Source organism: Cyclopterus lumpus, chromosome 22 (assembly GCF_009769545.1).
Source record: "Cyclopterus lumpus isolate fCycLum1 chromosome 22, fCycLum1.pri, whole genome shotgun sequence".
In the NCBI taxonomy this organism is placed as follows: Eukaryota; Metazoa; Chordata; class Actinopteri; order Perciformes; family Cyclopteridae; genus Cyclopterus; species Cyclopterus lumpus.
The window spans coordinates 22,892,106-22,916,242 of record NC_046987.1 but is presented as its reverse complement, the minus strand read 5'-3'; the positions used below and the strand labels follow the sequence as shown (position 1 = coordinate 22,916,242).

Sequence of the window (24,137 nt, the reverse complement as noted above, 5' to 3'; positions counted from 1 at the left end):
GGAAACTAACTTCCAGAGGAAACTAACTTCCAGAGGAAACTAACTTCAAGAGGAAACTAACTACCAGAGGAAACTAACTTCCGGAGGAAACTAACCTCCAGAGGAAACTAACTTCCAGAGGAAACTAACTTCCAGAGGAAACTAACTTCAAGAGGAAACTAACTACCAGAGGAAACTAACTTCCAGAGGAAACTAACTTCAAGAGGAAACTAACTTCCAGAGGAAACTAACTTCAAGAGGAAACTAACTTCCAGAGGAAACTAACTTCAAGAGGAAACTAACTACCAGAGGAAACTAACTTCCAGAGGAAACTAACTTCAAGAGGAAACTAACTTCAAGAGGAAACTAACTTCAAGAGGAAACTAACTTCCAGAGGAAACTAACTTCCAGAGGAAACTAACTTCAAGAGGAAACTAACTTCCAGAGGAAACTAACTTCCAGAGGAAACTAACTTCAAGAGGAAACTAACTTCCAGAGGAAACTAACTTCCAGAGGAAACTAAATTCCAGAGGAAACTAACTTCAAGAGGAAACTAACTTCCAGAGGAAACTAACCTCCAGAGGAAACTAACTTCAAGAGGAAACTAACCTCCAGAGGAAACTAACTTCAAGAGGAAACTAACTTCCAGAGGAAACTAAATTCCAGAGGAAACTAACTTCCAGAGGAAACTAACCTCCAGAGGAAACTAACTTCAAGAGGAAACTAACTTCAAGAGGAAACTAACTTCAAGAGGAAACTAACTACCAGAGGAAACTAACTACCAGAGGAAACTAACTTCAAGAGGAAACTAACTTCAAGAGGAAACTAACTACCAGAGGAAACTAACTTCAAGAGGAAACTAACTTCCAGAGGAAACTAACTTCCAGAGGAAACTAACTTCAAGAGGAAACTAACTTCAAGAGGAAACTAACTACCAGAGGAAACTAACTTCAAGAGGAAACTAACTTCCAGAGGAAACTAACTTCCAGAGGAAACTAACTTCAAGAGGAAACTAACTTCCAGAGGAAACTAACTTCCAGAGGAAACTAACTTCCAGAGGAAACTAACTTCAAGAGGAAACTAACTTCCAGAGGAAACTAACTTCAAGAGGAAACTAACTTCCAGAGGAAACTAACTTCCAGAGGAAACTAACTTCAAGAGGAAACTAACTTCCAGAGGAAACTAAATTCCAGAGGAAACTAACTTCAAGAGGAAACTAACTTCAAGAGGAAACTAACTTCAAGAGGAAACTAACTTCAAGAGGAAACTAACTTAGGTTCGGGAAGTTCGCTAGCGGGTTCAAAGCGGTGAGTCTGGGCTGTAAAGACCCCCAAGCTGAGACACGTCCTGTCCCTCAGACGCAGGTCTTTATGTTTTTAGAGTCACCCCCACAGTCACTAGAGGTGTCCTTCAAGGTGAGGCAGAAACTAACTTCCAGAGGAAACTAACTTCCAGAGGAAACTAACCTCCAGAGGAAACTAACTTCAAGAGGAAACTAACTTCATGAGGAAACTAACTTCCAGAGGAAACTAACCTCCAGAGGAAACTAACTTCAAGAGGAAACTAACTTCATGAGGAAACTAACTTCCAGAGGAAACTAACTTCCAGAGGAAACTAACCTCCAGAGGAAACTAACTTCATGAGGAAACTAACTTCCAGAGGAAACTAACTTCCAGAGGAAACTAACCTCCAGAGGAAACTAACCTCCAGAGGAAACTAACTTCCAGAGGAAACTAACTTCCGGAGGAAACTAACCTCCAGAGGAAACTAACTTCCAGAGGAAACTAACTTCCAGAGGAAACTAAATTCCAGAGGAAACTAAACTCCAGAGGAAACTAACTTCAAGAGGAAACTAAATTCCAGAGGAAACTAAACTCCAGAGGAAACTAACTTCAAGAGGAAACTAAATTCCAGAGGAAACTAACTTCCAGAGGAAACTAACTTCAAGAGGAAACTAACCTCCAGAGGAAACTAACTTCCAGAGGAAACTAACTTCCAGAGGAAACTAACTTCAAGAGGAAACTAACTTCAAGAGGAAACTAACTTCCAGAGGAAACTAACTTCAAGAGGAAACTAACTTCAAGAGGAAACTAACTTCCAGAGGAAACTAACTTCCAGAGGAAACTAACTACCAGAGGAAACTAACTTCCAGAGGAAACTAACTTCAAGAGGAAACTAACTTCCAGAGGAAACTAAATTCCAGAGGAAACTAAATTCCAGAGGAAACTAACTTCAAGAAGAAACTAACTTCCAGAGGAAACTAACTTCAAGAGGAAACTAACTTCAAGAGGAAACTAACTTCCAGAGGAAACTAACTTCCAGAGGAAACTAACTTCAAGAGGAAACTAACCTCCAGAGGAAACTAACTTCAAGAGGAAACTAACTTCAAGAGGAAACTAACTTCAAGAGGAAACTAACTTCAAGAGGAAACTAACTACCAGAGGAAACTAACTTCAAGAGGAAACTAACCTCCAGAGGAAACTAACCTCCAGTGTTAAAGCGCTTTGAGTGGTCTGAATACTAGAAAAGAGGTAAACAAGTACAGTTACTTTTACCATGTTGGCTCGTGAGGAGAGGAAAGAAGGGGACAGGATGAGGAAACAAGGGAAAGAGAGAAGGAAACATGAAACGGGTTATTGTAAATGACAGATGTGTGCGTGTGTGTGTGAGTGTACAGAGATGTGTGTATGTGTTTGAGTGTACAGAGATGTGTGTGTGTGTGTTTGTAAACAGAGATGTGTGTGTGTGTGTACAGAGATGTGTGTGTGTGTGTGTATAAACAGAGATGTGTGTGTGTGTGTGTGTGTACAGAGATGTGTGTGTGTGTGTGTAAACAGAGATGTGTGTGTGTGTGCAGAGATGTGTTTATGTGTGTGTGTGTACAGAGATGTGTGTGTGTGTGTGAGTGTACAGAGATGTGTGTGTGTGCAGAGATGTGTGTGTGTGTGTGTGTGTGTAAACAGAGGTGTGTGTGTGTGCAGAGATGTGTTTATGTGTGTGTGTGTACAGAGATGTGTGTGTGTGTGTGTGTGTAAACAGAGGTGTGTGTGTGTGCAGAGATGTGTTTATGTGTGTGTGTGTGCAGAGATGTGTGTGTGTGTGTGTGTGTAAACAGAGATGCGTGTGTGTGTGCAGAGATGTGTTTATGTGTGTGTGTGTGTACAGAGATGTGTGTGTGTGCAGAGATGTGTGTGTGTGTGTGTGTGTAAACAGAGATGCGTGTGTGTGTGCAGAGATGTGTTTATGTGTGTGTGAGTGTACAGAGATGTGTGTAAACAGAGATGTGTGTGTGTGTGTGTGTGTGAGGGTTTACCCGATCAGGAGCAACGTTACAGCATCACAGCTTCATCTTGAGGAGACTTCTCTCTGTGGATTAAGTTCATGTTTGGAGGATAATCCTCTGTGTTCTGCTGTGAGCTGTCAGACGGATTCAGGAGACAAGAGACGGGAGACGGGAGACAAGAGAGAGGAGACAAGAGACAAGAGAGAGGAGACAGGAGACAAGAGACAGGAGACAGGAGACGGGAGACAAGAGACAAGAGACAGGAGACAGGAGACAGGAGACAGGAGAGAGGAGAGAGGAGAGAGGAGACAAGAGACAAGAGACAGGAGACAGGAGACAGGAGAGAGGAGACAGGAGACAAGAGAGAGGAGACAAGAGACAAGAGAGAGGAGACAGGAGACGGGAGACGGGAGACAAGAGAGAGGAGACAGGAGACAAGAGACAGGAGACAGGAGAGAGGAGACAGGAGACAAGAGAGAGGAGACAAGAGAGAGGAGACAGGAGACAAGAGAGAGGAGACAGGAGACGGGAGACAAGAGACAAGAGACAGGAGACAGGAGACAAGAGAGAGGAGACAAGAGACAAGAGAGAGGAGACAGGAGACGGGAGACAAGAGAGAGGAGACAGGAGACGGGAGACGGGAGACAAGAGAGAGGAGACAGGAGACAAGAGACAAGAGACAGGAGACAGGAGACAAGAGAGAGGAGACAGGAGACGGGAGACAAGAGACAGGAGAGAGGAGACAAGAGACAAGAGACAAGAGACAGGAGACAGGAGACAAGAGAGAGGAGACAAGAGACAAGAGAGAGGAGACAAGAGACGGGAGACAAGAGACAGGAGACAAGAGACAAGAGACAGGAGAGAGGAGACAGGAGACAAGAGAGAGGAGACAGGAGACAGGAGACAAGAGACAGGAGAGAGGAGACAGGAGACAAGAGAGAGGAGACAGGAGAGAGGAGACAAGAGACAGGAGACAGGAGAGAGGAGACAGGAGACAAGAGAGAGGAGACAAGAGACAAGAGAGAGGAGACAAGAGACGGGAGACAGGAGACAAGAGAGAGGAGACAAGAGAGAGGAGACAGGAGACAAGAGAGAGGAGACAAGAGACAAGAGAGAGGAGACAAGAGACAGGAGACAGGAGACAAGAGAGAGGAGACAAGAGACAGGAGACAAGAGACAAGAGACGGGAGACAAGAGAGAGGAGACAAGAGAGAGGAGACAAGATAGAGGAGACAGGAGACAAGAGAGAGGAGACAGGAGAGAGGAGACAAGAGACAAGAGAGAGGAGACAAGAGACGGGAGACAAGAGAGAGGAGACAAGAGACGGGAGACAAGAGAGAGGAGACAAGAGACAGGAGACAAGAGACAGGAGAGAGGAGACAGGAGACAAGAGAGAGGAGACAGGAGAGAGGAGACAAGAGACAAGAGACGGGAGACAAGAGAGAGGAGACAAGAGACGGGAGACAAGAGAGAGGAGACAAGAGACAGGAGACAAGAGACAGGAGACAAGAGACAGGAGACAAGAGACGGGAGACAAGAGAGAGGAGACAAGAGAGAGGAGACAAGAGACAGGAGACAAGAGACAGGAGACAAGAGACGGGAGACAGGAGACAAGAGAGAGGAGACAAGAGACAGGAGACAAGAGACAGGAGACAAGAGACGGGAGACAGGAGACAAGAGACAGGAGACAAGAGACGGGAGACAAGAGAGAGGAGACAAGAGACAGGAGACAAGAGACAGGAGACAAGAGACGGGAGACAAGAGACGGGAGACAAGAGAGAGGAGACAAGAGACAGGAGACAAGAGACAGGAGACAAGAGACGGGAGACAGGTTTTTTTGGTTTTTAAAATACGTTTATTCCTCCACATTCATGGAGAACATCATCATGTTAGTTCAGCCTTAATAAAACAACTTAAATACATTAATAAAACCAACTCTTCCAGCCTCAGAACAGCAAAACAGACAAAACAAACAACAAAACCAACACAAATGATTCGGCGCATATACATTTACACAACAGAAGATAGAGCCCTCTATTTCCAGTGAATCAATGACTGACACGTACTCATGACCTTTTTGTCCTTTTCTTCACTACTTTCCCCTCCTGTGCACCCCGTAAATACGTAATGTGTTTCTTCAGCCTGTAGCGCTTCCTCTCGTCCACCAGTTTGTTCAGCATGCCCACTGACCTGATGAACTTACTGGTGTCCCTAAAGTAATCGCTCACTTTAGCTGTTTTGTTAAAAGTTTCATCCAGAAACGAGTTTATTTCCTCTAGAGAGTAGAGATCAGTACTCTTCTTTGCACTGAAAGGTGCAGCGTCAGACCCAGAGTCAATCACCATATCACCTCTGCAGGACTCCTGGCTGTTAGGGACCCCCTGCTCTGCACCTGCCCCCCCACGGAGGTCTTTCCCACTGGTGGAAGCCTCTTCCTCCATGTTCTCCAAGGCCTGAGAACTGATGCTCTCAGCAGCAGCAGTAACCTGCTGCTCCTCGGCTTGTTTCTGCTGCTCTTCCCGCAGCTGTGCGTCAGGGCCACCCCCCGCCGCTCTGCCAACACCGCAAACTGCCGCCGCTCCTCCAGTCTCTGCTTCGCCAGTCGCCGCTTCGCCGGTCGCCGCTCCTCCAGTCTCTGCTTCGCCAGTCTCTGCTTCGCCAGTCGCCGCTTCGCCGGTCTCTGCTTCGCCGGTCTCTGCTTCGCCGGTCTCTGCTTCGCCAGTCGCCGCTTCGCCGGTCGCCGCTCTACCAGTCGTAGTTTCGCCGGTCGCCGCTCTGCCAGTCGTAGTTTCGCCGGTCGCCGCTCCTCCAGTCGTAGTTTCGCCGGTCGCCGCTCTACCAGTCGTAGTTTCGCCGGTCGCCGCTCTACCAGTCGTAGTTTCGCCGGTCGCCGCTCTACCAGTCGTAGTTTCGCCGGTCGCCGCTCCTCCAGTCGTAGTTTCGCCGGTCGCCGCTCTGCCAGTCGTAGTTTCGCCGGTCGCCGCTCTGCCAGTCGTAGTTTCGCCGGTCGCCGCTCCTCCAGTCGTAGTTTCGCCGGTCGCCGCTCTACCAGTCGTAGTTTCGCCGGTCGCCGCTCTACCAGTCGCCGTTTCGCCGGTCGCCGCTCCTCCAGTCGTAGTTTCGCCGGTCGCCGCTCCCTCGCCGGCCGCCGCGGAGCCGGCCTGCTTTCTGCGTGGACACGCAAACCGCTTGTGGCCCATGTCTCCACACTCGAAGCGGCGGAGCGGCCCCGAGCTGGCGTACAGCATGTAGGCCCGTCCCCGTGCTTCACCCTGAAGGACACCTCCAGGCTCTGTGCAGGTGAGTCCAGGAACATGAGCACCTGCCGCCTCAGAGACTGGACGTGCCTCAGTTTGGGGTCTTTACAGCCCAAACTCACCGTCTTTAGACCGCTGGCGAATTTGCCAAACCTCCGGAGCTCATTTAGAATCGCTTCACTGGAGATAAACGGCGGAACACCGGACACGGTGATCCGCGTGGAGGGCGCTGACATCAGGGACACCTGCACGTAGGTGTCCCTGATGAACACGCCGCTCTCGATCAGCCGGTACACGTGCGTCTCCTCCTTTAGGAACACGACCACCGCCCGGTTCATACGGGACGCGAAGGACAGGTTGTCATGGCCGACCTGCTCCCCGACAGCCAGCAGCACCTCCTCCACGGTAACGCCGCTATCCGGCGGCATGATCCTCACGCCCTGCCGGAGCGACGGAGGCGGCGCCCCGGAGGACGCCATTCCTCCGAGAGCACCTCCATCAACCTCCGATCCCTCGAACACAAAGTCAGGTGAACAGTTGTAGACTCACCTGGTCAGCACGCGAGGTTCACCTGGTAGAACCAGGGACACTATCCACCTACTGGTTCAAACAACCCGCCACTCGCATATCCTCCACCACGCTCACACTCACCACGCTCACACTCACCGGAACCGGAAAGAGAGAGGAGAGAGGAGACAGGAGACAAGAGACAAGAGACGGGAGACAAGAGAGAGGAGACAGGAGAGAGGAGACAAGAGACAAGAGACGGGAGACAAGAGAGAGGAGACAAGAGACAGGAGACAAGAGACAAGAGACGGGAGACAAGAGAGAGGAGACAAGAGAGAGGAGACAAGATAGAGGAGACAGGAGACAAGAGAGAGGAGACAGGAGAGAGGAGACAAGAGACAAGAGAGAGGAGACAAGAGACGGGAGACAAGAGAGAGGAGACAAGAGACGGGAGACAAGAGAGAGGAGACAAGAGACAGGAGACAAGAAACAGGAGAGAGGAGACAGGAGACAAGAGAGAGGAGACAAGAGACAGGAGACAAGAGACAGGAGAGAGGAGACAGGAGACAAGAGAGAGGAGACAGGAGAGAGGAGACAAGAGACAAGAGACGGGAGACAAGAGAGAGGAGACAAGAGACGGGAGACAAGAGAGAGGAGACAAGAGACAGGAGACAAGAGACAGGAGACAAGAGACGGGAGACAGGAGACAAGAGAGGGGAGACAAGAGAGAGGAGACAAGAGACAGGAGACAAGAGACAGGAGACAGGAGACAGGAGACAGGAGACAAGAGACGGGAGACGGGAGACGGGAGACGGGAGACGGGAGACAAGAGAGAGGAGACAGGAGACAAGAGACGGGAGACAGGAGACATGAGAGAGGAGACAAGATAGAGGAGACAGGAGACAAGAGAGAGGAGACAAGAGAGAGGAGACAGGAGACAAGATAGAGGAGACAGGAGAGAGGAGACAAGAGAGAGGAGACAAGAGACAAGAGAGAGGAGACAGGAGACGGGAGACAAGAGAGAGGAGACAAGAGACAGGAGACAGGAGACAAGAGAGAGGAGACGGGAGACAAGAGAGAGGAGACAAGAGACGGGAGACAAGAGAGAGGAGACAAGATAGAGGAGACAAGAGAGAGGAGACAAGAGACAAGAGACAGGAGAGAGGAGACAGGAGACAAGAGAGAGGAGACAGGAGACAGGAGACAAGAGACAGGAGAGAGGAGACAAGAGAGAGGAGACAAGAGAGAGGAGACAAGAGACAGGAGACAAGAGACAGGAGAGAGGAGACAGGAGACAAGAGAGAGGAGACAGGAGACAAGAGAGAGGAGACAAGAGACGGGAGACAAGAGAGAGGAGACAAGAGACAGGAGACAAGAGAGAGGAGACAGGAGAGAGGAGACAAGAGACAGGAGACAAGAGAGAGGAGACGGAAGACAAGAGAGAGGAGACAAGAGACGGGAGACAAGAGAGAGGAGACAAGATAGAGGAGACAGGAGACAAGAGAGAGGAGACAGGAGAGAGGAGACAAGAGACAAGAGAGAGGAGACAAGAGACAAGAGAGAGGAGACAAGAGACAGGAGACAAGAGACAGGAGACGGGAGACAAGAGAGAGGAGACAAGAGACAGGAGACAAGAGAGAGGAGACGGGAGACAAGAGAGAGGAGACAAGAGACAGGAGACAAGAGACAGGAGACAAGAGACAAGAGACAGGAGAGAGGAGACAGGAGACAAGAGAGAGGAGACAGGAGAGAGGAGACAAGAGACAAGAGAGAGGAGACAAGAGACAGGAGACAAGAGAGAGGAGACAGGAGAGAGGAGACAAGAGAGAGGAGACAGGAGAGAGGAGACAGGAGACAAGAGAGAGGAGACAAGAGAGAGGAGACAAGAGAGAGGAGACAAGAGACAGGAGACAAGAGACAGGAGAGAGGAGACAGGAGACAAGAGAGAGGAGACAGGAGACAGGAGAGAGGAGACAAGAGAGAGGAGACAGGAGACAGGAGACAGGAGACAGGAGACAGGAGAGAGGAGACAGGAGACAGGAGACAAGAGACAGGAGACAGGAGAGAGGTTTTGGTTTTTGAAGTCCGTTTATTTCTCCACACTCATGGAGACACGAAACATCATCATATTAGTTCAGCCTTAACAAAACAACTTACATAAATTAATAAAACCAACTCTTCCAAACAAAGACAAAACAACACAAATGGTTCGGTGCATATACATTTAACAGAAAATAGAGCCCTCTATTTCCGCCCTGACCACGAGAAGCCGACCCTTCACCACCTCAGTGAGGACAAGATGGAGGCCCCCAGTGTTCTCCTGAACAGCTGCTGTGGGAACCGACCCTTCACCACCTCAGTGAGGACAAGATGGAGGCCCCCAGTGTTCTCCTGAACAGCTGCTGTGGGAACCGACCCTTCACCACCTCAGTGAGGACAAGATGGAGGCCCCCAGTGTTCTCCTGAACAGCTGCTGTGGGAACCGACCCTTCACCACCTCAGTGAGGACAAGATGGAGGCCCCCAGTGTTCTCCTGAACAGCTGCTGTGGGAACCGACCCTTCACCACCTCAGTGAGGACAAGATGGAGGCCCCCAGTGTTCTCCTGAACAGCTGCTGTGGGAACCGACCCTTCACCACCTCAGTGAGGACAAGATGGAGGCCCCCAGTGTTCTCCTGAACAGCTGCTGTGGGAACCGACCCTTCACCACCTCAGTGAGGACAAGATGGAGGCCCCCAGTGTTCTCCTGAACAGCTGCTGTGGGAACCGACCCTTCACCACCTCAGTGAGGACAAGATGGAGGCCCCCAGTGTTCTCCTGAACAGCTGCTGTGGGAACCGACCCTTCACCACCTCAGTGAGGACAAGATGGAGGCCCCCAGTGTTCTCCTGAACAGCTGCTGTGGGAACCGACCCTTCACCACCTCAGTGAGGACAAGATGGAGGCCCCCAGTGTTCTCCTGAACAGCTGCTGTGGGAACCGACCCTTCACCACCTCAGTGAGGACAAGATGGAGGCCCCCAGTGTTCTCCTGAACAGCTGCTGTGGGAACCGACCCTTCACCACCTCAGTGAGGACAAGATGGAGGCCCCCAGTGTTCTCCTGAACAGCTGCTGTGGGAACCGACCCTTCACCACAAAGATCCACCTGGTCTGCTGCACCGTGTGAGTCTCCTGTGAGAATCAACCCTCCACCTTTCTGAGTGAGACTTCAGAGATCAACGCCCTCTTCTTCAGATCCAGAGTCAGTCCAGAAGTAACAAGTGAACCAATGACTGACACACGTACTCATGACCTTTGAGTCCTTTTCTTCACTACTTTCCCCTCCTGTGCACCCCGTAAATACGTAATGTGTTTCTTCAACCTGTAGCGCTTCCTCTCATCCAGTTTGCTCAGCATGCCCACTGACCTGATGAACTTACTGCTGTCCCCAAAGTAATCCCTTACTTTAGCTTGTTAAAGGTTTCATCCAGAAAGGAGTTTATTTCCTCTAGAGAGTAGAGATCAGTGCTCTGGTTTGCACTGAGAGGTGCAGCATCAGACCCAGAGTCAAACTCCATATCACCCCCACAGGACTCCTGGCTGTTAGGGACCCCCTGCTCTGCCCCCCCACGGAGGTCTTTCCCACTGGTGGAAGCCTCTTCCTCATGTTCTCCAAGGCCTGAGAACTGATGCTCTCAGCAGCAGCTTGTTTCTGCTTCACCACTCCCTCGGCCGCCGCTCCGCCGGTCGATCAAGACCTCATCACAGTTCTTCAGACTTCTCTGTGCTGATTATGTCCTTGATTATTATTCTTTCTTTATAAGGTCAGAGGATATACTATATATATACTACATACTACATATATACTCTATATATATATATATATATATATATATATATATATATATATATATACTACATACTACATATATACTACGAAGCTCTCAATTGACTGGTCGGTCTACGTTCTGACCCTCACCTAAGGTCATGAACTCTGGCTCAGCCTTAGAGATAGGGTAAGGAGATGAGTTTCCTCCTTAGGACTCAGCCTTAGAGATAGAGTAAGGAGATGGGTTTCCTCCTTAGGGCTCAGTCTTAGAGATAGGGTAAGGAGATGAGTTTCCTCTGTAGGGCTCAGCCTTAGAGATAGGGTAAGGAGATGAGTTTCCTCTGTAGGGCTCAGTCTTAGAGATAGGGTAAGGAGATGAGTTTCCTCTGTAGGGCTCAGTCTTAGAGATAGAGTAAGGAGATGAGTTTCCTCCTTAGGGCTCAGCCTTAGAGATAGGGTAAGGAGATGAGTTTCCTCTGTAGGGCTCAGCCTTAGAGATAGGGTAAGGAGATGAGTTTCCTCCTTAGGACTCAACCTTAGAGATAGGGTAAGGAGATGAGTTTCCTCTGTAGGGCTCAGCCTTAGAGATAGGGTAAGGAGATGAGTTTCCTCTGTAGGGCTAAGCCTTAGACATAGGGTAAGGAGATGAGTTTCCTCTGTAGGGCTCAGCCTTAGAGATAGGGTAAGGAGATGAGTTTCCTCCTTAGGGCTCAGTCTTAGAGATAGGGTAAGGAGATGAGTTTCCTCTGTAGGGCTCAGCCTTAGAGATAGGGTAAGGAGATGAGTTTCCTCTGTAGGGCTCAGTCTTAGAGATAGGGTAAGGAGATGAGTTTCCTCTGTAGGGCTCAGTCTTAGAGATAGAGTAAGGAGATGAGTTTCCTCCTTAGGGCTCAGCCTTAGAGATAGGGTAAGGAGATGAGTTTCCTCTGTAGGGCTCAGCCTTAGAGATAGGGTAAGGAGATGAGTTTCCTCCTTAGGACTCAACCTTAGAGATAGGGTAAGGAGATGAGTTTCCTCTGTAGGGCTCAGCCTTAGAGATAGGGTAAGGAGATGAGTTTCCTCTGTAGGACTCAGCCTTAGAGATAGGGTAAGGAGATGAGTTTCCTCTGTAGGGCTCAGCCTTAGAGATAGGGTAAGGAGATGAGTTTCCTCTGTAGGACTCAGCCTTAGAGATAGGGTAAGGAGATGGGTTTCCTCCTTAGGGCTCAGTCTTAGAGATAGGGTAAGGAGATGAGTTTCCTCTGTAGGACTCAGCCTTAGAGATAGGGTAAGGAGATGAGTTTCCTCTGTAGGACTCAGCCTTAGAGATAGGGTAAGGAGATGGGTTTCCTCCTTAGGGCTCAGTCTTAGAGATAGGGTAAGGAGATGAGTTTCCTCTGTAGGACTCAGCCTTAGAGATAGGGTAAGGAGATGAGTTTCCTCTGTAGGGCTCAGTCTTAGAGATAGGGTAAGGAGATGAGTTTCCTCTGTAGGGCTCAGTCTTAGAGATAGAGTAAGGAGATGAGTTTCCTCCTTAGGGCTCAGCCTTAGAGATAGGGTAAGGAGATGAGTTTCCTCTGTAGGGCTCAGCCTTAGAGATAGGGTAAGGAGATGAGTTTCCTCCTTAGGACTCAACCTTAGAGATAGGGTAAGGAGATGAGTTTCCTCTGTAGGGCTCAGCCTTAGAGATAGGGTAAGGAGATGAGTTTCCTCTGTAGGGCTAAGCCTTAGACATAGGGTAAGGAGATGAGTTTCCTCTGTAGGGCTCAGCCTTAGAGATAGGGTAAGGAGATGAGTTTCCTCCTTAGGGCTCAGTCTTAGAGATAGGGTAAGGAGATGAGTTTCCTCTGTAGGGCTCAGCCTTAGAGATAGGGTAAGGAGATGAGTTTCCTCTGTAGGGCTCAGTCTTAGAGATAGGGTAAGGAGATGAGTTTCCTCTGTAGGGCTCAGTCTTAGAGATAGAGTAAGGAGATGAGTTTCCTCCTTAGGGCTCAGCCTTAGAGATAGGGTAAGGAGATGAGTTTCCTCTGTAGGGCTCAGCCTTAGAGATAGGGTAAGGAGATGAGTTTCCTCCTTAGGACTCAACCTTAGAGATAGGGTAAGGAGATGAGTTTCCTCTGTAGGGCTCAGCCTTAGAGATAGGGTAAGGAGATGAGTTTCCTCTGTAGGGCTCAGCCTTAGACATAGGGTAAGGAGATGAGTTTCCTCTGTAGGGCTCAGCCTTAGAGATAGGGTAAGGAGATGAGTTTCCTCTGTAGGACTCAGCCTTAGAGATAGGGTAAGGAGATGAGTTTCCTCTGTAGGGCTCAGCCTTAGAGATAGGGTAAGGAGATGAGTTTCCTCCTTAGGGCTCAGTCTTAGAGATAGGGTAAGGAGATGAGTTTCCTCTGTAGGACTCAGCCTTAGAGATAGGGTAAGGAGATGAGTTTCCTCTGTAGGACTCAGCCTTAGAGATAGGGTAAGGAGATGAGTTTCCTCTGTAGGACTCAGCCTTAGAGATAGGGTAAGGAGATGAGTTTCCTCTGTAGGACTCAGCCTTAGAGATAGGGTAAGGAGATGGGTTTCCTCTGTAGGACTCAGCCTTAGAGATAGGGTAAGGAGATGGGTTTCCTCCTTAGGGCTCAGTCTTAGAGATAGGGTAAGGAGATGAGTTTCCTCTGTAGGACTCAGTCTTAGAGATAGGGTAAGGAGATGAGTTTCCTCTGTAGGACTCAGTCTTAGAGATAGGGTAAGGAGATGAGTTTCCTCTGTAGGACTCAGCCTTAGAGATAGGGTAAGGAGATGAGTTTCCTCTGTAGGACTCACACCAAACGCGTCGCGAATATTTATTTAAGTCCCCGTAAAAACAGTTCCGCCATCCTCCATGAAAGAAACCACTATTTTTACTCTGTACTTGTTCTGGAAATCCCACAAACGTTGGAACATCAGACGCCCTCGTATTTGGGTTCATAACATCATCCGTCGCCGCACACACAGCTCGGTGAATTTCACCGTCTTCTCCAGGAACTGCGTCTGGATGACTGCGGCTTCCAGCGCTACTTCAGGCTAACCTGTAGCCAGTTTGATGACCTGCTGGCTCGGATCGGTGCCAGGATCTCTCGGTTGGACACCAGTTACAGGCGTTCAATCTCAGCTGCGGAGCGCCTGTCTATCTGTGTCCGGTGAGTGGTCTGATTCACCAACGGCAGGACAGTGATGACGGGCGGAGCATCTCAATGCTGATTTTTTCGCCAACGTTGAAATATTTCAACTCTGGCGAAAATTCTCAACCATTCGAGTCCGTGCATTGACTTTGCACGGGATCAACTCGCGCTAAAAATTCGCAACGCGTTTGGTGTGAACGCCCCATTAGAGATAGGGTAAGGAGCTCCGACATCAGGAGGGAACTTGGAGTTGAGGCGCTGCTCCTTTGTGTCAAAAAGAGTCAGCTGACGTGGTTCGGGCATCTAATTCGGATGCTTCCTGGACGCCTCCCATTAGAGGTTTTCCAGGTAAAGGAGGAACTCTAAGGTATTTTAAGGACCCCTGAAACCTTACACTAGACCCTGTGGACCCTCCTTTAAGGATCTTATCAACCTCCTCAATGACCTCTAGTCACTCCTAAAGGACAGCTGGAAGTCTTTTAAGGACTCCTTGCAATCTCCTAAAGGCCATGTGAGTCTTTAAGGATCACAACAACCCAAAGAATGTGAAGAACCTCCGTAACCTTCTGAAGGATTTCTAGAATGAGCTCAAGGGCCTGAAACCTCTCAAACACTTCTTGGACTTCCTCGTCGCGTAAGCGACCAATCAGAGAGGGGCGACACGGAGCTGCCGCACAGTAATTGGTCCTTCCTGTGACGTATATAAATGACAGCATAGAACCATCTCAGTCCTTTTCATTCATGCCCCCCCCCCCCCCCCCCCCCGCCTCTCATTACGTATGCAGAAGGAGCCCCGTGCTGTAGGCCAATCAGACGTCTGCAGTTATTTTTAGCCGGCCCACTGACTCGGCAGCTTCCTGTGAGAAATCCTTGGCTCCAGAAATAGAGAGGGAGAGCTTACGTAACCCAGAGCGAGAGAGAGAGGATGTAGAACCGCTCTTTGACATGAATAAAACAGAGGAGATAAATCTGACCTGAGATCAGCCGACAGAGACAGAGTTTCTGAGTGAATCTGAGTGAGACAGAGACAGATAGTGGTTTCAATATTTAGTTTCATGTCTGTCTTCTCCACTTCCTGCTCCTGAAATAAATAAGTGAAGAGTGGAGGAAACAGTGGTGATCTCTGGATGAACCCAGACCGGAGGGTCGCTTCAGAACTGGTCTCAGATCAGCTCACGATCTGATTGGAGATGTTCTCGTTCCACACGTTCCTTTATGAATGTTCATTATTGACTCAATGACTCATTTCACTGAAAACTACATTGAACCTCCGACAACAACTAAACACGTACAACATTCATCCAAAGTTTAAGACTTCATTTCTGAGAGAACAATCAGTTATCGACAGAGTAAACATTAATATATGAACAGGTACACTTCCTGGTCCTTTATAGAGATCATGAAGAATCACAAACGCTTGTTTGATTATTTTATGTAATAATCCAAAGTATAATACAATGTGAGACAACAACTCACACACTCTACTGTAGGATGAGTCACTGTGTGTACAACACACACACACACACACACACTCACACACACACACACACACTCAGTGCTCTACTGTACAGGCCTTTCATTTAAAGAGGGATTAGAGCTGGAAACAGTAGGAAGTTCAGTTCCATAAGGAAGTAAATATGCATATCTCACACTCCAGCTACTTTAAAAAGATATATAATATATATGTTTATGTATACATATATATATGTACTGTAAATGTATATACAGAACCTATATATATATAGGTTCTACTGTATTCTATTTATAATAAATAAACACCAGAACCTCTACTGTGGTTCTATTTAAGCTCTACTTTGGTTCTATTTAAGCTCTACTTTGGTTCTATTTAAGCTCTACTGTGGTTCTATTTAAGCTCTACTGTGGTTCTATTTAAGCTATACTACTTTGGTTCTATTTAAGCTCTACTGTGGTTCTATTTAAGCTCTACTTTAGTTCTATTTAAGCTCTACTGTGGTTCTATTTAAGCTCTACTACTATGGTTCTATTTAAGCTCTACTGTGGTTCTATTTAAGCTCTACTGTGGTTCTATTTAAGCTCTACTTTAGTTCTATTTAAGCTCTACTTTAGTTATATTTAAGCTCTACTGTGGTTCTATTTAAGCTATACTACTTTGGTTCTATTTAAGCTCTACTGTGGTTATATTTAAGCTCTACTACTTTGGTTCTATTTAGACTCTACTGAGGTTCGATTTAAGCTCTACTGTGGTTCTATTTAAGCTCTACTACTATGGTTCTATTTAAGCTATACTACTATGGTTCTATTTAAGCTCTACTGTGGTTCTATTTAAGCTATACTAATATGGTTCTATTTAAGCTCTACTGTGGTTCTATTTAAGATATACTACTATGGTTCTATTTAAGCTCTACAGTGGTTCTATTTAAGCTCTACTGTGGTTCTATTTAAGCTCTACTTTAGTTCTATTTAAGCTCTACTGTGGTTCTATTTAAGCTCTACTACTATGGTTCTATTTAAGCTCTACTACTATGGTTCTATTTAAGCTCTACTGTGGTTCTATTTAAGCTCTACTTTAGTTATATTTAAGCTCTACTGTGGTTCTATTTAAGCTCTACTGTGGTTCTAGTTAAGCTCTACTGTGGTTCTATTTAAGCTCTACTGTGGTTCTAGTTAAGCTCTACTGTGGTTCTATTTAAGCTCTACTGTGGTTCTAGTTAAGCTCTACTGTGGTTCTAGTTAAGCTCTACTGTGCTCGTGCTCATTTAAGTGCATGCTGAAAAGGAATCAGTCACTCTGGGGGTGATTCAAAGGGTTTGAATTCCTTTGAATCATTATTATTAACCCTAATTAATAATAATTATTAATTATTTATTATTAGTTAATAATTATTAATAATTATTATTAAATCCTCATATTCCTCTCCTCTTCCTCTTCTCCTCTCCTCCTATCCCTCTCCTCCTCTTCCTCTCCTCATCTTTCTCTCCTCCTCTTCCTCTTCCTCTCTTCCTCTCCTCATCTTCCTCTCTTCATCTTCCTCTCCTCTCTGGTTTGTGATGAAGATGAAAATGTGATGAAGGTGAAGGTGTGATGAAGATGAAAATGTGATGAAGATGAAAATGTGATGAAGATGTGATGAAGGTGTGATGAAGATGAAAATGTGATGAAGATGTGATGAAGGTGAAGGTGTGATGAAGGTGAAGATGTGATGAAGGTGAAGGTGTGATGAAGATGTGATGAAGGTGAAGATGTGATGAAGGTGAAGGTGTGATGAAAGTGAAGATGTGGTGAAGGTGAAGATGTGATGAAGGTGAAGATGTGATGAAGGTGAAGGTGTGATGAAGGTGAAGGTGTGATGAAGATGTGATGAAGGTGAAGATGTGATGTGATGAAGGTGTGATGAAGGTGAAGATGTGATGAAGGTGAAGGTGTGATGATGTGATGAAGGTGAAGGTGTGATGAAGGTGAAGATGTGATGAAGGTGAAGGTGTGATGAAGATGTGATTATGTGATGAAGGTGAAGATGTGATGAAGGTGTGATGAAGGTGAAGAGTTGATGAAGGTGAAGGTGTGATGAAGATGAAGGTGTGATGAAGGTGAAGTTGTGATGAAGATGAAGGTGTGATGAAGGTGAAGTTGTGATGAAGATGTGATGAAGGTGAAGTTGTGATGAAGGTGAAGTTGTGATGAAGATGAAGATGTGATGAAGGTGTGATGAATATAAAGGTGAAGGTGTGATGAAGATGAAGGTGAAGGTGTGATGAAGATGTGATGAAGGTGAAGATGTGATAAAGGTGAAGGTGTGATGAAGGTGAAGATGTGATGAAGGTGAAGTTGTGATGAAGGTGAAGTTGTGATGAAGGTGAAGATGTGATAAAGGTGAAGATGTGATGAAGGTGTGATGAATATAAAGGTGAAGGTGTGATGAAGATGAAGGTGAAGGTGTGATGAAGATGAAGATGTGATGAAGGTGTGATGAATATAAAGGTGAAGGTGTGATGAAGATGAAGGTGAAGGTGTGATGAAGATAAAGGTGAAGGTGTGATGAAGATGTGATGAAGGTGAAGATGTGATAAAGGTGAAGGTGTGATGAAGGTGAAGATGTGATGAAGGTGAAGTTGTGATGAAGGTGAAGTTGTGATGAAGGTGAAGATGTGATAAAGGTGAAGATGTGATGAAGGTGTGATGAATATAAAGGTGAAGGTGTGATGAAGATGAAGGTGAAGGTGTGATGAAGGTGAAGTTGTGATGAAGGTGAAGATGTGATGAAGGTGTGATGAATATAAAGGTGAAGGTGTGATGAAGATGAAGGTAAAGGTGTGATGAAGATGAAGGTGAAGGTGTGATGAAGATAAAGGTGAAGGTGTGATGAAGATGAAGGTGTGATGAAGATGAAGGTGTGCTGAAGATGTGATGAATTTGAAGGTGTGATGAAGATGAAGGTGTGATGAAGATGTGGTGATGGTGAAGGTGTGATGAAGGTGAAGGTGTGATGAAGATGAAGGTGTGATGAAGGTGAAGGTGTGATGAAGGTGTGGTAAAGGTGTGATGAAGGTGAAGGTGTGATGAAGGTGAAGGTGTGATGAAGATAAAGATGAAGTTGTGGTAAAGGTGTGATGAAGATGAAGGTGTGATGAAGATAAAGATGAAGGTCTCTGCTGGTCTCCACAGCGCCCCCTACCGTGCGCATCGTGCACTCTGGTCACACCTGTAACGTGGAGGAGGAGCGCTACAGCGAGAGGGTCTACACCATCAGGGAGGGGGCGACCCTGGAGCTGCAGTGCATGGTGACCGGGCACCCCCACCCACAGGTAATCACCCACTGGGGGGACTGGGACCACTGGGGGCCTGGGACCACTGGGGGACTGAGACCACTGGGAGACTGAGTCCACTGGGGGCCTGGGACCACTGGGGGACTGGGACCACTGGGGGACTGAGACCACTGGGGGACTGAGACCGCTGGGGGACTGAGACCACTGGGGGACTGGGACCACTGGGGGACTGGGACCACTGGGGGACTGAGACCACTGGGGGACTGAGACCGCTGGGGGACTGAGACCACTGGGGGAGACTGAGTCCACTGGGAGACTGAGTCCACTGGAACCAATTCAATTCAGTTTATTTTGTATAGCCCAATATCACAAATTACAAACTCCCCTCAGAGGGCTTTACAATCTGTACACATACAACATCCCTGACCTTTGACCTCACATCGAATTAGGAAAAAAGGGCAAAAAGGGAAGAAATAACTGAAGGCTCTGGCTCCCATCCTACTTTTTAGGACTCTAGGAACCACGAGTAGCCCCGCATTTAGTGAGCAGCTCTCTAGTGGGGCAATATGGTACTACAAGCTCCTTAAGATATGATGGTGCATCACCAATCAAGGATTTGGAATGAAAAATGCAATCCTTGAGATTTGCTTAACGTGGAGTTAAAGGACAAGTCTGGGTCAAAGATAACTAGAGATTCTTTACAATGGTGTTGGATGCCAGGGCAATGCCATCTACAGAAACCACATCACCAGATAATTGATCTCTGAGGTGTTCAGGGCCAGTAAAATAACTTCAGTTTTGTCTGAGTTTAACATCAGGAAGTTGCAGGTCATCCATGTTTTTATGTCTTTAAGACATTCTTGAATTTTAGCGAGCTGGTTGGTCTCCTCTGGTTTGATCGATACATATAATTGAGTATCATCTGCATAGCAATGAAAGTTTATGTGTGTTTCCTGATAATATTGCCCAAAGGAAGCATATATAAGGTAAATAAAATTGGTCCAAGCACAGAACCTTGTGGAACTCCGTGATTAACGTTGGTGGTCATTGAGGCTTCATCGTTTACAAATACAAACTGAGATCGATCTGATAAATAGGATTTAAACCAACTTAGTGCGGTACCTGAAATGCCAATCGACTGATCCAGTCTCTGTAATAGGATGTCATGATCAATGGTGTCGAACGCAGCACTAAGGTCTAATAATACCAGTACGGAGATGAGTCCTTTATCAGCACTAAGGTCTAACAAGACCTGTACAGAGATGAGTCCTTTATCAGCACTAAGGTCTAACAAGACCAGTACAGAGATGAGTCCTTTATCAGCACTAAGGTCTAACAAGACCAGTACGGAGATGAGTCCTTTATCAGCACTAAGGTCTAACAAGACCAGTACAGAGATGAGTCCTTTATCAGCACTAAGGTCTAACAAGACCAATACGGAGATGAGTCCTTTATCAGCACTAAGGTCTAACAAGACCAATATGGAGATGAGTCCTTTATTAGCCCTAAGGTCTAACAAGACCAGTACAGAGATGAGTCCTTTATCAGCACTATGGTCTAATAATACCAGTACGGAGATGAGTCCTTTATCAGCACTAAGGTCTAACAAGACCAGTACGGAGATGAGTCCTTTATTAGCCCTAAGGTCTAACAAGACCAGTACAGAGATGAGTCCTTTATCAGCACTAAGGTCTAATAATACCAGTACAGAGATGAGTCCTTTATCAGCACTAAGGTCTAACAAGACCAGTACAGAGATGAGTCCTTTATCAGCACTAAGGTCTAACAAGACCAGTACAGAGATGAGTCCTTTATCAGCACTAAGGTCTAATAATACCAGTACAGAGATGAGTCCTTTATCAGCACTAAGGTCTAACAAGACCAGTACAGAGATGAGTCCTTTATCAGTACTAAGGTCTAACAAGACCAGTACAGAGATGAGTCCTTTATCTGATGCTTTAGGAGGTCATTAGTAATCTTCACCAGTGCTGTCTCTGTGGTGTTTTCTAAATCCTGACTGAAACTCCTCAAATAAACTATTCTGATGTAGAAAGTCACACAACTGATTTGCGACTACTTTCTCAAGGATCTTAGAGAGGAAGGGAAGGTTAGAGATCGGTCTGTAGTTAGCCAACACCTCTGGATTAAGAGTGGTCTTCTTCAGGAGAGGTTTAATTACAGCTACTTTGAAGGAATGTGGTACATGGCCTGTTAGCAAAGACACATTAACAATATCCAGCAGAGAGGTGCCAATTAAAGGCAACACGTCTTTAAGCAGCCTCGTTGGGATGGGGTCTAAGAGACAGGTAGACGGTTTAGAAGTAGAAACCATTGAGGACAATTGGTCTAGGTTAATGGGAGAAAAGCTATCCAAATATACACCAGGGCATACAGCCGTTTCCAAGGCCACTCCTCTTGATGACAGATCGGCAGTAGTTGAGGGCAAGAGAGCATCAATCTTGCCTCTAATAGTTCAAATCTTTTCATTGAAGAAGTTCATGAAGTCATTACTACTGAGGTCTATAGGAATACACGGCTCCACAGACCTGTGACTCTCTGTCAGCCTGGCTACAGTGCTAAAGAGAACCCTGGGGTTGTTCTTATTTTTCTCTATTACTGATGAGTAATAGGCTGCTCTGGCATTACGGAGAGCCTTTTTATATGTTTTAAGACTATCTCTCCAAACTAAGCGTGATTCTTCCAGATTGGTGGAACGCCATATACTTTAAAGCTTTGGTGAAGTTTGCTTTAGTTCGCGGGTCTGAGGGTTATACCAGGGAGCAAACCTCCTTTGCCTCACTGTCTTTTTCTTCAGTGGGGCTATCGAGTCTAGTGTCATTCTCAGTGAGCCTGTAGCACTATCGACAAGATGATCAATCTGGGACGGACTAAAGTTAGCACAGGAGTCCTCCGTCACATTGAGACGTGGTATTGAATCAAATGCAGAAGGAATCTCTTCTTTAAATGTAGCTACAGCACTGTCAGTTAGACATCTGGTGTAGAAACTTTTGACTAACGGTGTACACTCCGGGAGTATGAACTCAAAAGTTATGAGGTAATGGTCTGACAGAAGAGGGTTCTGTGGGAAGACCTCCAAATGCTCAATGTCAATGCCATATATAAGAACAAGGTGGAGGGTGTGGCCAAAGCAGTGAGTGGGTTTCTGTACTCTGACAGAAGCCAATCGAGTCCAACAATGAGATAAATGCAGTACTAAGGGAATCATTATCAATATCCACATGAATATTAAAATCTCCTACAATAATAACCTTATCAGTTTTAAGGACTAAACTTGATAAACACTCAGAAAATTCAGATATAAATTCTGAATATGGACCTGGTGGCCGGTACAGTATAACAAATAGGATTGGCTGTAATGTTTTACAGGTTGGATGTGAAAGACTAAGAACAAGGCTTTCAAATGAGTTGTAGTTTAGTTTAGGTTTAGGATTCATTAATAGGCTTGAGTCAAAGATGGCTGCTACTCCACCTCCTCGGCCGGTGCCTCGAGGAATGTGAGTATTAATATGACTTGGAGGAGTTGATTCATTTAGGCTGACATATTCTTCATGCCTCAGCCAGGTTTCAGTAAGACACAATAAATCAATGTGATTGTCTGATATTAAATCATTTACTAATACAGCTTTAGATGACAGAGATTTAATATTTAGGAGTCCACATTTAATTATCTTCTTTTGTTGCACTGTTGCAGTAGTGATGTTAACCTGTATGAGGTTATTTTGTATGACTCCTCTTCTGGTTACTTTTGATTTAATTAATTTAAGTGTCCGTGGGACAGACACAGTCTCTATAGAGTTAAGGTTAAGGGTGGGTAACTGCTCCAATGGAAGTGCAGAGAAGGGTGGAAGACTACAACTCTGCTTCTGCTTCCTGATCTGAACTCTGGGTCATGGATTAAGTCCGTTAATCAACTTGGCCATGTTTGCAGAAATGAGACGCGCTCCATCCCAAGTGGGATGAATGCCGTCTCGACTCATCAGATCAGGCTTTCCCCAGAAAGTCCTCCAGTTATCTATGTAGCCCACATTGTTTGCTGGGCACCACCTGGACAACCAGCGGTTGAACGACGACATGCGGCTATACATGTCATCATTGATCAGATTGGGGAGAGGGCCAGAGAAAACTACGGTGTCCGACATTGTCTTGGCATAAGTACACACCGATTCCACATTAATTTTAGTGACCTCCGACCGCCGCAGTCGGGAGTCATTACCGCCGGCGTGTATTATAATCTTACTGTAACTACGCTCATCTTTAGCCAGCAGTTTTAAACAAGATTCAATGTCGCCCGCTCTGGCCCCCGGGATGCATATGACTTTGGTCCCTGGCTTCCCTATCTTCACGTTTCTGACTATGGAGCTACCTATAACCAGAGTGGGTTTGACCACTGGGGGACTGAGACGACTGGGGCCACTGGGAGTTCTCCTGATGTGTCCCTCAGTGAACATAGCCATGGTCATTTAGAGTCAAACAGACCATTAAGCTTTAAGGCGGGGCTACCAGGTGATTGACAGGCACCAGAGACGTAGATGGAGTCTCTATGTCCATCCTCCTCATATATGGTAACTTCCTGTTTATTTGTTGCATCAAAACAAGATGGCGACACCGAACTGGAGGCTTCAACATTATTCACATTGTAGAAGGATCATAATGTGATTTATTCTGAAACAGGAAGAGGCGGGGCTTATCCTCCATTCAATGTGTCTGGTGAAAAAGATTAAACCAGAGAAACAGGAAGTACTGATGAATGACACACACTCACACAAACACACACACACGCACACACAACCTCACACACACACTCACACAAACACACACAAACACACACACAAACACTCAAACACACACTCACACAAACACACACAACCTCACACACACACTCACACAAACACACACACACACACTCACACACTCACACAAACACACACACACGCACACACAACCTCACACACACACTCACACAAACACACTCAAACACACACACAAACACTCAAACACACACTCACACAAACACACACAACCTCACACACACACTCACACAAACACACACACTCACACAAACACACACACACACTCACACACACACACACTCACACACTCACACACACTCACACAAACACACACACACACTCACACACTCACACACACTCAAACACACACTCACACAAACACACACACACACACTCACACTCACAAACACACACACACACTAACACACACTCACACACACACTCACACAAACACACACACACTCAAACACCCTCACACACACACACACACACACACACACTCAAACACCCTCACACACACTCACACAAACACACACACACTCAAACACCCTCACACACACACACTCAAACACCCTCACACACACACACACCCATATAACACACACACACACTGAAACACCCTCA

At 46.5% G+C, this 24,137-nt stretch overlaps 1 protein-coding gene across 1 annotated transcript in view; it reads left to right on the top strand.

The window, feature by feature from the left end:
- The window catches only part of mdga2a (MAM domain containing glycosylphosphatidylinositol anchor 2a), a 94,018-nt gene that overhangs the window by 22,817 nt on the left and 47,064 nt on the right, over window positions 1-24,137 (top strand). The window contains exon 2 of the mRNA XM_034525247.1: window positions 18,602-18,741. Coding sequence (XP_034381138.1) covers window positions 18,602-18,741 — 140 coding nt within the window. The remainder of the gene's footprint in view (window positions 1-18,601; window positions 18,742-24,137) is intronic.